Source organism: Neopelma chrysocephalum, unplaced genomic scaffold (assembly GCF_003984885.1).
Source record: "Neopelma chrysocephalum unplaced genomic scaffold, ASM398488v2 Primary Assembly neopelma1_61b, whole genome shotgun sequence".
Classification (NCBI taxonomy): Eukaryota; Metazoa; Chordata; class Aves; order Passeriformes; family Pipridae; genus Neopelma; species Neopelma chrysocephalum.
The window spans coordinates 12,729,628-12,743,583 of record NW_020897717.1 but is presented as its reverse complement, the minus strand read 5'-3'; the positions used below and the strand labels follow the sequence as shown (position 1 = coordinate 12,743,583).

The 13,956-nt window shown below is 36.7% G+C and overlaps 1 protein-coding gene across 7 annotated transcripts in view; it reads left to right on the top strand.

The window, feature by feature from the left end:
• The window catches only part of EPRS (glutamyl-prolyl-tRNA synthetase), a 39,684-nt gene extending 27,919 nt beyond the window's left edge, over positions 1–11,765 (top strand). For all 7 annotated transcript variants that reach the window (XM_027681722.1, XM_027681720.1, XM_027681717.1 and 4 more), the window contains 12 exons: positions 429–480; positions 1,342–1,551; positions 1,691–1,763; positions 2,552–2,631; positions 3,002–3,103; positions 3,753–3,908; positions 4,027–4,224; positions 4,583–4,756; positions 6,905–7,065; positions 8,272–8,350; positions 11,049–11,113; positions 11,393–11,765. In XM_027681722.1, the coding sequence (XP_027537523.1) occupies positions 429–480; positions 1,342–1,551; positions 1,691–1,763; positions 2,552–2,631; positions 3,002–3,103; positions 3,753–3,908; positions 4,027–4,224; positions 4,583–4,756; positions 6,905–7,065; positions 8,272–8,350; positions 11,049–11,113; positions 11,393–11,543 (1,501 nt within the window). In that variant the 3' untranslated portion in view covers positions 11,544–11,765. The remainder of the gene's footprint in view (positions 1–428; positions 481–1,341; positions 1,552–1,690; positions 1,764–2,551; positions 2,632–3,001; positions 3,104–3,752; positions 3,909–4,026; positions 4,225–4,582; positions 4,757–6,904; positions 7,066–8,271; positions 8,351–11,048; positions 11,114–11,392) is intronic.
• The last annotated feature ends 2,191 nt before the right edge of the window (positions 11,766–13,956 follow it).

Below are 13,956 nucleotides of genomic sequence, written 5' to 3'. Positions count from 1 at the left end.
TCAAGTTGCATATCTTCCTGAAATTGTAGCCACTGACTAGGTAAGAAGTTTTAAAATGAAGAGTAAAACAGCTTACACACAGGTCTGGTTAGTCTTAAGTTCTTACTGGAGGAGATTGGGTTTTTTTAATGCATCATTGTGAGATTCCTTGATACAACCATGGTGAGAATTAGAAGGGTTCAAACAGTAGTAAAGAAACGGAGCTGGTTTTATTAAATATTCTTGTTAGCCAAGGTAAGGAAACACTAGCAATTCCTCCCAGCCAAAAGTTAGCTTTATAAAGTAAAACTAAAATATTCTGGTCCATGGCCCTCTTTTTCTGGCCCTCCTCCACCCCACACCTGCCTCCCCCCCAAAAAAAAGGATTAGGATAAATTTCACTGGTAAATGCTGTACAGCACAAATCTGATTCTTTTCTAATACCATAGGTTGGGTCTAGAAGTTAAAAAAGAAGAAAACCTTTCAGAGTGGTTCTCTCAGGTAAGTGCACATTAGTTTAATTATTTCATTCTGTTATAAATCAAAGTCTGTTTTGAATTTATATCTTATAGTTATGGTTTTTGGTTGATTTTTCTTTTTTAAGACACAGCAAAGTACTTTCCCTTTTGTATGTCTTACATTGCTATCATGGTCTAAATAGAAGTGCCTGGATTAAAGAGCTGAATAAATTGAGGAAGCTGTAAAAAGGAAGAGTGTCAACCGCCCCACTCCATATATATAATAAATATATATGCCTTTCTTAATTCATACCTGAATTCCTCTTCCCATTAAGAGTGTAAAACTTCAGTGAAGTGATAGGAATTTCACAGACTTGGGAGTTTTATTTCAGCTCAAGGTGATGCATAGTAAAAGTTAGAATCTGTTGATCCTGAATGAGTTTTCTGGCTTGTGAGATTCAAAACAACTAGAGTAGAAATGATTAGTTTAGATTAGTCTACTTAGGAGAAATTGTAACTAGGTATCAGTGGTCTGTACATTGTCTCTCAGTAGTATAACTTTTGCATAAGGAATAAAAATCTCTTCAGACATGAGTTAGAGACATTTCTTACAGAAGTGCAGTTTTTTGGTTCCTGGAAATTAGCTTTAGTCTCTTACTTGGATTCAAGAAATTCAGGTTTAGTTAAGTGTTTACATTATTCAGATCTATTATTAAACGTAATGTTCCTGATTAACTTTCTCTAGATAATACAAGCATCTTAAAGTATATCTTAGTTGCTCACTTTCTGAGCACAAATACTTTTGAATAGCAGACTTCTCTTAAACTGCATGCCACACACTTGAATTACTGAGTGTTCTTTGTGTATAAACTGAAACTTCAGTATCTAAATAATCTTTTGAAAGGTGATCACAAAAGCAGAGATGATTGAATACTATGATGTGAGTGGCTGTTATGTTCTTCGTCCTTGGGCTCACGCTATTTGGGAAGCTATCAGAGACTTCTTCGATGCAGAGATCAAGAAACTTGGAGTGGAAAACTGTTACTTCCCCATGTTTGTGTCCCAGGCTGCCTTAGAGACAGAGAAGTCTCATATTGCTGACTTTGCTCCTGAGGTATGCTTCAGAAATTTGTTTTAATCTGACTGTAAGAAAACCCAGCCACCTAGTCTGCAGCTGAATATGAAAGTTGGGTTTGGGTTGGTTTGTTTTTTTTTACCAAACTTGTTTTTGTTTTTTTCTTTCTTTCTTTTAGGTTGCTTGGGTCACAAGATCTGGGAAAACAGAACTGGCTGAACCAATTGCTATACGTCCCACTAGTGAAACAGGTAGGCCTCTTTTCCTGTAGTTGGCTGTAAAGAAAGCAGTTACAGGTATGGTGTAGCTGATAGACAAGAGTCCCTTTTGAGAAGTGAAAAACCCCATTTTTTAGAATGTTTTCTGTAACTCCTTATAAAAATTTCCTCATTTTCCTGCTGCTTACAGGAACTCTCACAACTATACATTCCCTTAAATAGACTTTTTAAGGAAATGCACAGTTTAGGAATTTTTTTCATTAATATTCTGGAGACTGACTTGCTTTGTCTGAAAAACGTATTTAATTTTTTGGTTTAGAGTGTTTGTAAGAAAAATTCTTCAACTGATAATTCTCTCCAGTTTTGCATATATTTTGACTGTAGCTGTGAAACGAGCCTTTACTGAAATGTCCTCTGAGTAATTTAAGGAAGCATTTTAAAACCTGAGGCTGGATGACTTCCTACTTGAGTCAGGTCTAGTAAGGCATCCTGAAATCGTGAGGTCAGTGAATTCCTGTTTGTGATCTCAGATGTATTTACATATTGTAAGCCAGTGACTCAAAATTGGTGTCATTAAATAATAAGCTTGGGGTTGTACTTTAACCAGCAGCAAGGAAGCAATTTTGCAGAGACTCAGGGTGAAGCGAAAGTACTTCTTTGAAAATATTATGTATTTGGACAAAAAATGTGTTTTAAAGGAAATTAAACATAAAAACATAGTTCTCAAGAGCAGAGAATGTTAAGTTTGTATGTATTAAAAGGAAAGGTTTGACATAAATGTCTGTGTTGTGCAGAGACTCAAAACTGCTTTCTTTTTACAGTCATGTATCCTTCCTATGCCAAGTGGGTGCAGTCACACAGGGATCTTCCTATCAAGCTGAATCAGTGGTGCAGTGTTGTGGTATGTGTGTACACGATTCCTGGGTATCATTATTATGATTACGTTATCATAAGTAGACTGTAGGAGAATTATTTTATGTGGACTTGGTATGGTGATACTGATCACAGCCCATATTTCAAGACAAAAGTGTTAATGTGCTTTATATGATTTGTTTTTCTCACTGTTTCTAATAAAACATTCTCACTGTTTCTAATAAAACATTCTTTATCAATGTATACTGTTATTATATTAAGTAGAAATCTGTGAATAGTTGACTTTTTATCTTTATTGAGAACTTTCTAGCACTTGCTTATAATCATTATTTTTAACAATAATTTGACACTTCAGTGTTAATCATAGTGTTCAATTTTTTTTATTTCTGCCCCTCCAGCGCTGGGAGTTCAAACATCCCCAACCCTTCCTTCGCACTCGTGAGTTCCTTTGGCAAGAGGGTCATACAGCATTTGCAACATATGAAGAAGCAGCAGAGGAGGTAAAAAACAAGGCACTGGTGCTTTTGCTTTCAGGAATTTATGTTACTCCCTAGCAACACAAACAGATCTTTTACTGTGACCATATACAAATCTCTCTTCTTTTCTTTGGAGCCCTTGTGAAAAATGCAAAGTATACTTGAACCCATTTTTTTCTCAAATGCAACCCATGTCTGAAACTTTAGTCTCTACAAACAATATGGGGAGTTTGAAGAGTGATATGTAGAGTACTTTCCTTAAAAATTATTTTCCTTAAAAATAAATTTTTCTTAAAAATCTAAATGATGCGTTCACGTGTCAAGTGCTGGAAGTTTTAACGTTTTCTTTGCCCACAAGACAGCTGTTCCATTGAGTGTCACGATATATCTTTATTTAGCAGATATTCAGACTTAGGTGAAAACTAGAAGTCTGTATAACCATTGGACTGGCATTTCTACTGTGACTTTTCTTGTTTTCTATCATGACTTATAGTTGTTGCCATTTGATTCATAGAAAATAACATCCAAATATTAAAGTAATTGATTAGTTTTTAAATACAGTCTTGAGAAAATGTTAAATTTTTAAGATTTCAGACTCTGTCATGTAAAACTATTTCATGATGTAACAAATGCAAAATACTGAGTAATTCTTAAGAGAGTACATTCATCATAGGTGTTGCAGATACTTGATCTGTATGCCCAAGTGTATGAAGATCTCCTAGCAATACCTGTTGTGAAAGGAAGGAAGACAGAGAAGGAGAAATTTGCTGGGGGTGATTATACAACCACTTTAGAGGCATTTATATCTGCCAGTGGAAGAGCTATCCAGGTATTTATCTATTAAAATAATTTTTTTTCAATGAATACAGTAAGGTGAAAGATTTAAACCGATGCTTGATAGACTTAACTTTCCATTGAGTAGAATTTTCTGTGTGCATCTATTTCAGGGAGCAACATCACATCATCTAGGGCAGAATTTCTCAAAGATGTTTGAAATTGTATTTGAAGATCCCAAGAAACCAGGAGAAAAACAGTTTGCTTATCAGAATTCCTGGGGCCTTACAACTCGAACTATCGGTGTAATGACAATGATCCATGGAGATAACATGGGATTGGTACTCCCACCTCGTGTAGCCTGTATTCAGGTGTGTAAAAATGCCTTCAACTACCATTTTGTTTCCTTTCTTGTCTTATAATTCAGGAGCATTTCATATTGGGCAGCTGGAAGACTTAACATGGGATAGGAGCTGATTACAGATTGTGCTGTATAAAGTTTAATACAAATCATCAGGGAACTTGCAGGGAACAAGTCCCCTTTGATAGTCCATCCATTTAAAATAATGTTATCTGTATTGTTTGTATGAAAAGGGAAATGCATCCTTTATTTCTGAGAACTCGAAGGAAATTACTGGAATATAGGGCCACAATATTGGTTTTAAGTTTTTATAATAACTAGGAGCTAATTTTTTTATAAAGTAAAGTACATGTCATGTTTTATTGCAGGTTGTAATTATTCCCTGTGGCATCACAAATTCCCTTTCTGAAGAGGACAGAGGGGCTCTGTTGAAGAAATGTAATGAATATTGTAGTAGGTTGCTTAGTGTTAAAATCCGTGTCCGGGCTGATTTACGAGACAACTACTCACCTGGCTGGAAATTCAACCACTGGGAACTTAAGGTACATTTCTTTCCAGGAGGTGTTTTGAAGCCTACGTGTGGGGAATATGTACGAGATATGTTACATGTGCCTTGTATTCTGTAGGCAAATATTTTCTCTAAATGAAGAATTGCTGCCTGATTATCAGTGATCACTTTCATTAATAAATGAAGAAAATATATTCTCTGAGACTTGTTCTGTTTGTGAGGATTTACATGTCAGTAAATTAATATTATAAATTATTTACATGTTTAAAAATTTATACTAGTGCTTAAGTGCCTCCAGGCTTACGACAGTGCTGTCTGTGCACACAGTGGAGCAGAGAAGACAGACCTGGACAGCATCGCAAAGAAAGGAGCAATTTTTTTTTTCAAAATTACTGTGTTCCCCTCATATAGCAGTTGAGGGGAAAAGTTCTGCTTCTTCAAATATAAGAGGCTTTTATAAAACAAAATTAGTGAGCAGAATGAAACAGTGGTAGTAATGGTAATTAGAAATTGAATTATGTGTTGTGATGTTATGGGACATTGTATTTTTGTTCTGAATTTAAAGTTAGTTTCGATATTAATTGTCAGTGTAGGAGGATAGAAGCTAACCAAGTTGTTCAAAGTTCCCATTTTGTCCAAGTCTTCTTTTCTTTGTGTAGCTTTTTTTTTTTTTCTGAAAGGGATTTCTAATACCATGAATCCATGTTGGAAGACTTTATAAATTAAAGTAGGTTTATCAAAGAGGCACAGCATGGGGCAAACTTGATGTTTTTTATAAAAGCTACTAATGTGTCCAACATGATACATAAACTGCATCTTCAGGCTCATTGCAGGCACAGTACACTCATTTTATTGAGTGTCTAAGGAATTTCATAAGGTAAAAAATACAAAGGTGCCGGAATAAAAAGTACAGGAATTAACTGGAGAATATTTTCCCTTATGTACTTTTCAGCTTAGCAGATTTCTTATGTTACTTCCTAAAAGAACCAAGTTATTGGTACTTCGTTTATAATGTCTGGTATTAGTTCTGTTGCTTTCTTTGGAAATTTTCCTGAGAGATCATTAGGCATTCTTCTTTCACTGGAAGGTAGTATTACAATTGAAAGTACCAAATACTTTCCTGTAAGTTTTAATTATGGAGACAGATTTTTGTGTGTCATAATTTAGAATGTTCTGTTTAAATTGCTGTTTAATAACAGTTCTGAATAGCTTATTATGTAGCTTTGTAGTAGGAGTAGATATCTCACCCTTCAAATAGATTTTACTACATTATTCACCTTTTTAACATAAATAAGGTGGGAGGGCAGGGGAAGTATAGGGAATTATTTGGAAGCTGTGAACTTGAAGCAAATGCAGAGCACACACAGAAAGCTTGGCTACATGTTTTGATTCTCCTGTTCACCTCTTGAATGGTTTTAGCTTATAAGTTTACTGATTCAATTTTCCCTGGGTGGGGAAGAATCCCCCAAAATGCGTTTGCATTTACTTTCTTTGTTTTCTGTGAAGAAATGCGTACAGATTGCAATACATGTTAGGATGTGTAGAGAAAGTAAGTTATACTCAGTGGACTCTTTACTGATTAGTAAAATGGGGACTCTTTTTATCTGATGGTATATGGGAGATGAGAAGTTACGTGGTTCTATCACCAAAGTTTATGAAGCATAAAAGCTTTGTTTGTAGTCAAATGTTCTATGCAATTAATGTTGATATTAGGGCTATTGCTATTTGCTGTTAATACAGTTGAAAGTGGTCTGTGAAAACAGAATTAAAATGTATTACTGGATGAGCAAGAACATAATTACTATAAAAGTCTTAATAGTTCAGACTTCATAAACCTGATTTGCAATATCTGGGATAGCTATCTTAGGGTAGCATCAGTTGTGTTTCAATATTACCTTAATGTGGACATGAATGCAGTCTCGAAGCCAGTGAAGCAAGGTAATGCACAAGTGAAGAGAGTTTGGATGGGAAAGAGAAAAATACATAAAAGCTGTGGAATATATGGTAATTTATTTTTTTTTCCAAAGAAACTTAAATGTGTAAAGTGATTCCGTGTTAATACTGGACTTAAAAAAAACAAACAAAAAATTACCTGCGCAGAGAGAGAGAGAGAGAGAGAGAGAAAATGAACTCTTCTGAAAATCAGTTCTTCATCATAACTTCTAATTTTGTTTTCATGAAGGGTGTTCCAGTCAGGGTTGAAGTGGGACCACGAGACATGAAGAGCCAACAGTTTGTAGCTGTTAGAAGAGACACAGGACAGAAGCTGACCTTATCTGAACATGAAGCAGAAGATAAACTGAAGCAGATTTTGGAGGAGATTCATGCTAACCTTTACAGCAGGTAAATTGAGAGGTACAGTGAATGGCTGTGCTAATCACAGATGCACTTTACCTATCAGAAGAATTTCTCATGTTATTGGTTTATCTGTGAAGACAGGCAGGTTAGGCACGTCTTTCTGTTTGTAATATATAATTTTTCTGCCTCTTAAACTTCTTCACATACAGTGATAGAAGTTTCCTGTTGTTCTCGTGAACTTATTTTAAAAAATACTTCTGTGAATTCATGTGAAGTATTAATAAACACATACACCATGAATAGTTCATGGAACAGTATTGTCCCAATGAAGTGTCTGGAGTACAAGTCTTATGAGGGGCAGCTGAGGGAGCTGCAGGTGTTCAGCCTGGAGAAAAGGAGGTTTGGGGGATACCTTATCACTCTCTACAACTCCCTGAAAGGAGGTTGTAGCTGGGTGTGGGTCAGTCTCTTCTACCAGGTAACAAGTGATAGGATAAGAGGAAATGGTCTCAAGTTGAACTGGAGGAGGTTTAGATTGCATGTTGGGAAAGTTTCTTCACTGAAAGGGTGGTCAAGCTTTGGAACAGGATGCCCAGCGAAGTAATGGAGCCACCATTCATGGTAGTGTCCAAGAAACTTCAGTAGTTGAAGTTCTGTGTTCAGAAGTGTATTTTAAGACCCTATTTACTTCCATAGGGTTGTTTTCTTGTAAGCAATCAAATGCTTTTGGAACTGTTATTTGCCCTTGCTGCCTATGCCAGAATCCCTCACATGTCTGTCTCTGCAAATTGTTGTTCCTAGCTGCACTGGAAAGAACAGGATGCTAATACAGCACTGTGGCAGATGAGTTTTTCCATTTTCTTCTGTGGTTATCAAAGTTGTTTACAAGCAGAATATTTTTACCTAGTTAAAAAGCATTTAGTGATTTAGATTTAGAACATAATTTAAAAAGAAAAGTGTACCTCTGTAATGTTTATTTCTATCTACATCTGGTTAGTGTTGAACTGACATGCACAGCAGTGTGAATTAACACGGTGAAAAGTGCAGCAGCTTGGAGAATAATCCATCAACAATTAATCAAAATTTTAGCACTTCGGGAAGCAGTAGAAAGACATAAACTGATTAGGAAGACTGATGAATCTATAACTGTTCTTGTAACTTTTTCTTTTGACTGACTCTGAAAACTTAATTTGGCCAGTGACGTTATTTGCATGAATCTGCCCTGACTGAATTTTTTTTGCCTTTTCTTAGAGCGTCTGAGGACCTAAAAAGTCATATGGTGGTGGCCAATAATATGGAGGACTTTCAAAAAGAGCTTGATTCAGGAAAGGTAAGGAAATCTACTACTTTTAATCCTGTGCCTCCACACACTTTGTATCCCTTACAAATAATCAGGGGCTAGAAATTTCAAAGATTATATATAAATGCTACTGTCGTTTTTATGGGACTTCCCCCTTACAAGCGGGTGAAGCCTCTCCTGTAAAGCTGCACAAAAATGAATTACCTTTCCCAAAATTTGTGATACATGCTGCTTTCTTCTCTTGCTAAAATATGGTATTAACTGAATACAGTGTTCGCGTTACCACCGTTCAAAATGTAGTCCTGTGCCAGAGGTGACAGGGGGTCTTGAAGTGACTTACAATGCTGCAGTTTGGTAATTTGCATATAAAATGTGATGTTTTTATTAGAATATGCTTTTCAGAGGGATTGATGTAGACATTTTATTTGGGTTACAATAACCTTACTGTCATTATTCTAATGCCAACAGTGACAAAACACTTATTAAGTCTCATAATAAAGTCCAAGTAAGAGTTTAAAGTACGATCTATTTACGTCAAAGAAGTTTTACCTTTATGACCCCTGAGTAGAAGCCATTGGGTTCATTAAGAGTTACTGCAAGTCAGAAACCTCCTTGGGATGATAGTGAGAATAACCCATCATGTGGGTGGTTGAGCTCTACTGATCTAGACATCTGTGGGAAAGCGTTGAAGTTTAGATGAGAGATGAAGTCTTCAGAATTGAGCTACTGTTTCTTTTTCAGGGATGCACTGACAGAATTTTTTAACCCTGAAATTCTGTCACAGATCAACTTGTGAAATTGTTGATGTATTTAAAGTGTTCAAGTGGTAGGATCCCCAGCATAAGTCATTAAGGTCGTGTATTTTATAAAGCAAGATCAAGGGAGTTTTGTTTACCAGTTAGATCTACTCCGAAAATGTCTGATGAAAAATGCATGAGTGCCAAGAATTCACAAGTATTTATTCCTGGTTAGGCTTGACCTTCCATCACACTATTTTCTTACATTTCTATTGCACTTAAATTCAATTTAGAACAAGATTTAAAGGAATAATGATGAACTTCAGAGGGGGGACTGATTTAGCATGCTTATGAAGCCAAGGATATAGAAGTCTTAAATGTCATTCTGTGCACAGGTGCTATAACAGTAGTACTGCCTTATTTTCCTCCACAAAACTAAACACAAGTCTTTAGTCTTTATTTAACAAATAATTGTGCTCTGCAGAGATGTTTAGCTAGTACTACTGCTCTCGTGTCATGATTTCGAGATGTGCCATCACGTCTTTCGTCTCTGAATTAAACAAGCACTCTGAAACAATGATTGACTGTCTTAAAATATTTTTACTTTCCAAGTTGGATACTTTGACCATTTTGGTCCTTGGGTTATACAAGTTTATTGTAATCAGCATATCTGAATTGAAGAAAATCGAAAAAATATGTCATTTTATGTTTGTTTCACTGTCGACCTATATATGTTGTATGAACAAAATTTATAGCATTCTTTTAGCACTAGCTACTGTTTAATAGGAAAATTTGTAAGTTGACATGCCCCAGTTTAATTCGTGTTGCTATTTTTCCCTTAGTGGAATTGCAGACTCTTAGCTCTTTAAAAATGAGGACTGTTTCTGTGTTCTTTTAAGTTTCATGCAAAGTCAATTGAAACTCAAATGGTAATTACACAGATATTTAAGTAGTTTCATTTCACTAACAAAAGATTAATGCAAGAACAGTGTAGTAGAGTGGTAATAGTTCCTTTTTCAGTTGCAAGAAAGGGAAGCTATAAAGTGAAGTCTAATAAAGGTGTATACATCAGTTAATGGCAAATTGAGAATTTTGCAGTGAGAATGTAAATTTGGTGAAAGACATAGGGAATAAACCTTATTCACAGTTTGGATAGAATTAAAATGAGATCCTGACGACTGAATTTAGTAGCTGGTGTTGCCCTCAGCTATCAGCATTACTTGAGTGTTCAAACGTGTGTAGGAGGTGTCTTTTTAACAATAATGCTACTTCTTAGTAGCAAACTGAATTTTCTCTCTGAAAGTCCATTGAAAACAAAAAAAAAATCAGTAAAACTGAATATAACGGTTGGGAAAAGAGATTTGCTACAATAGCTAAGAGTAGTACTGAGAGGAGCGTATAACATTATCTTTTCAACTTTACTTTCCTGATTTTCCTCAGTTAAGCTAACTGAAGGAAATAGCAGGAAACCACCCCCACACTCCTAAGAAAAATGTGCTGTTGGCAATTCTGTTTTCTTAAAATATATATATATAAAATTATCTTGCTCAGAAAAAATGAAAATTCATAGTAATGGAATTAAAATGGAAACTTTGTTAGGATGGCACTGTCTTGAGGTGTGTAAGCGAACATTTGTTCTGCAGTTTGAAAATATGAAACTTTTCCTAACCGAAAGAAATGGAACATTTCAGGAGAAAACTGTTTATACTTTCCTCAGAAGGAAGATGTATTGGGTTAAAAAAAAATTGATTTAAATTTAAATGCTACTTTGGGTTTGTGTATGTTTTTCCATGCTGAACTAGGAGGGATGACTGTGCTTGTCTGTTTCTCTGATGAGAAAGAGCTATTAAAATTTAGTTGTAACAATTGGAACTTTTCCCAATTTGAGTGCATATGAGATCTGAAGGTTTAGGAATCTTCCAGAGACAAAGATGATTTTTTTAGATGTATAACTGTTGGGGTTTTTTTCTCCCCTCCTCTCTTCCCTCCAGATTGTACAAATCCCTTTTTGTGGGGAAGTTGAGTGCGAGGATTGGATCAAGAAGACCACTGCCAGGTAAAATATAACTAAGTGTAACTGAACTGGAAAGTATCTACCAAGATCAAAATCAGGATGTTTTGATTATAAAACAGGAATGCAAAGTGCCTCTGGGTGTAACACATACAGTTCTCGGCTTTGACTATTACTGTCCTGCATAATTCATTATATTTACTTCCCTTGGTTCTGGAACTTTCAGATTAATTACTGTGATTTTAAGATTTTATGTATGATACACCTTATTGCACCTTTATTTTTTAATAAAAGTATTTATTCATGAATATACTTTTATTTCAGGGATCAAGATCTTGAGCCTGGTGCCCCTTCCATGGGAGCAAAAAGCCTCTGCATACCTTTCCAGCCTCTCCGTGAACTCCAGCGTGGAGAAAGATGTGTGTGCGGCAAAAACCCTGCCAAGTTTTACACCCTATTTGGTCGTAGTTACTAAATTATTAGTGAAGGAACCTTCCTCTTTATCTGTGAATTGAACTTTTTTTAATAAGACTGAAATAGCCCCTTAAACTTTAATCGGTTTTGTGACTTTTTACATAATTCAAAGACAAAGCCATAAACCATAACCCCCCACCCCAGTTGTCAATCTTAGGCTAGCAGTAATTCACAGACTTTTCTGTAAACATCTCTAATAATAAACATGTATTGTGAGCTGTAATATGCTGTGGTGGTTTTTGCTGTGTTGCTCAGGGGGGAGGAACAGGTACCCTTTGCTCATGTCTTTTTTCTGGTTTGGTGCATGTGTTTTCTTGTGCATTGAGAAGATTTCTGAAAGATTGGAGAGAATGTCATAAACACTACAGTTCAGTTTAGCATGCTGACATCTACTTTATAGAGAAAACATCTCCTTTTAGTTTTGCCTTCAAATCTTTCAATTTTCAGTAGAGACTTGCTGCTAACCTGTAGGCATGGTAAATACTACTCTTTTTGCAAACTCCCTCTGGACTCAGGTGTTTCAAGGAATATTTTCATAGAAACATAGAATGGTTTGGGTTGGAAGGGACCTTAAAAAACATGTAGTTCTAACCCACCTGCCCTGGGTGGGGACACCTTCCATTAGACCAGGTTACTCAGAACCCCATCCAAGCCTGGTCTTGAACACCTCTGGGAATGGGGAGTCCAGAACTTCTCTGGGCAACCTGTTCCAGTGCCTCACCACCTTCATAGTAAAGAATTTCTTCCTAATATCTCATCTGAACCTACCCTCTTTCAGTTTAAAGCCATTCCCTCTCGTCCTATCACTACCTGCTCATGTAAAATGTCCCTCTCCAGCTTCGTTGTAGGCTCCCTTGGGGTACTGAAAGATACTTTGAGGTCTATCTGAAGACTTGTCTTCTCCAAGCTGAACAGCCCCAATTCTCTCAGCCTGTCCTCACAGGAGAGGTACTTCAGCCCTCTGAGCATTTTTGTGGCCTTCTCTGGACTTTCTCCAGCAGGTCCATGTCTGTCTTGTGTTGGGGACCCCAGAGCTGGATGCAGTACTCCAGGTGGGATCTCATAAGAGCAGAGATAGAGGGGAGAATCACCTCCCAAATTTTCACCCCATTGTAAAACAAGTTTGAAAGGCTTTCTTAGATTAAATGCCACATTATTAGCAAGATGCAGGTGGATGCCATTTCTTCCGGTTATTTTGCAAAGCCTGTTTCTCTTATTTTATAAACTGGCCTTTATAGCTGTCTGAGAGTGACACTGCAATGAGCAATGCAAAGGCAGAGGTAATGCAAAGAGGGATATTTTCCATGCTAAATATTTTAGGCTGTGGTTGTATCTACAGCATATTTCATAAAATCTTTTTTGCTTTTCCTGTACTTGCTAAGTGTTGCTTTAGCAGAGGAGGCTGGATGTCACAGAGTTATGAAATTATTTTAAAAATAACATTGCTTCCACTTTGGGCACAAGATTGGCTTTAAAAAAAAAAAGATAGCCCTGGCACAAAATAATTTTGGAAGACACGTGCATAATGTATTAGTTTTTTTCTCCTGTATGGTTTTAAGGCTGTCTATATAAACCCCTTTCCCTGAAAATTGTTGAGTAAAAAACTGGCAATTAAAAAGTTGGACTAGTAAGATCCTCCCCCAGTTCTTACTGGGACAATACTCGGTGGCTGCCTGTTCAAAACCCCTACTTTTATGTAGTAGCCATAGACTGAAGCATACGGGAGGCTTACAAAATGCTATTCCCACATCTTCATCCCTCTCTGCTTGTCAAAAGCATGCAAAATATTTGCTTTTGCCCGGATTCCTGTGGTCAGCCTTCCTGGTCGAAATTTTGAATATTAAATTTGAACCAGTGGCCTGTGTAGTTTAGCATCATGCACCTTGTGATAATATCCCAATTTTCCCACAGAGAAGTACAAAAATGGTTAAATATTTCAGATCAGCTTGGTCAGAGTGCTTGAACACTTAGAAATTCTCTGTAATATTCATTGTGTGATGGTTAGTCCTGAAGAGTTTGCTTCAGTTGCATCTTAAAATCAGTGCATGCATTCATCTTTGGTTTCAGTTGACAAACCAGGGGAGTGGCCCTAAAGGTCTGTTCTGTTCTGGTAGAGGTCTCTCCTGGGATGCTGCCTCTAATGCTGACTGGGATTGTACTTTGAGAAAGTGGGTGAATACCCAGACATCACCACAGTGATGTTTTCACAGCCTGAAATGACAGGTAAGAGTAGCCTTTAGAGGGATTGCCATGGCAGCTCTCTGGTGCTGGGAAAGGGGAAAGGCAGCAACCAACAGCTTCAATGTCCGCAGGTGTAAGAGACAGGAGTGTGCCAAGATTTTTTGACAGAGCAAACCAGACTTTTAAGAGTAGAGGAGCTCTTTCAGCTCCCATTGAAATGCTCTACAACACTC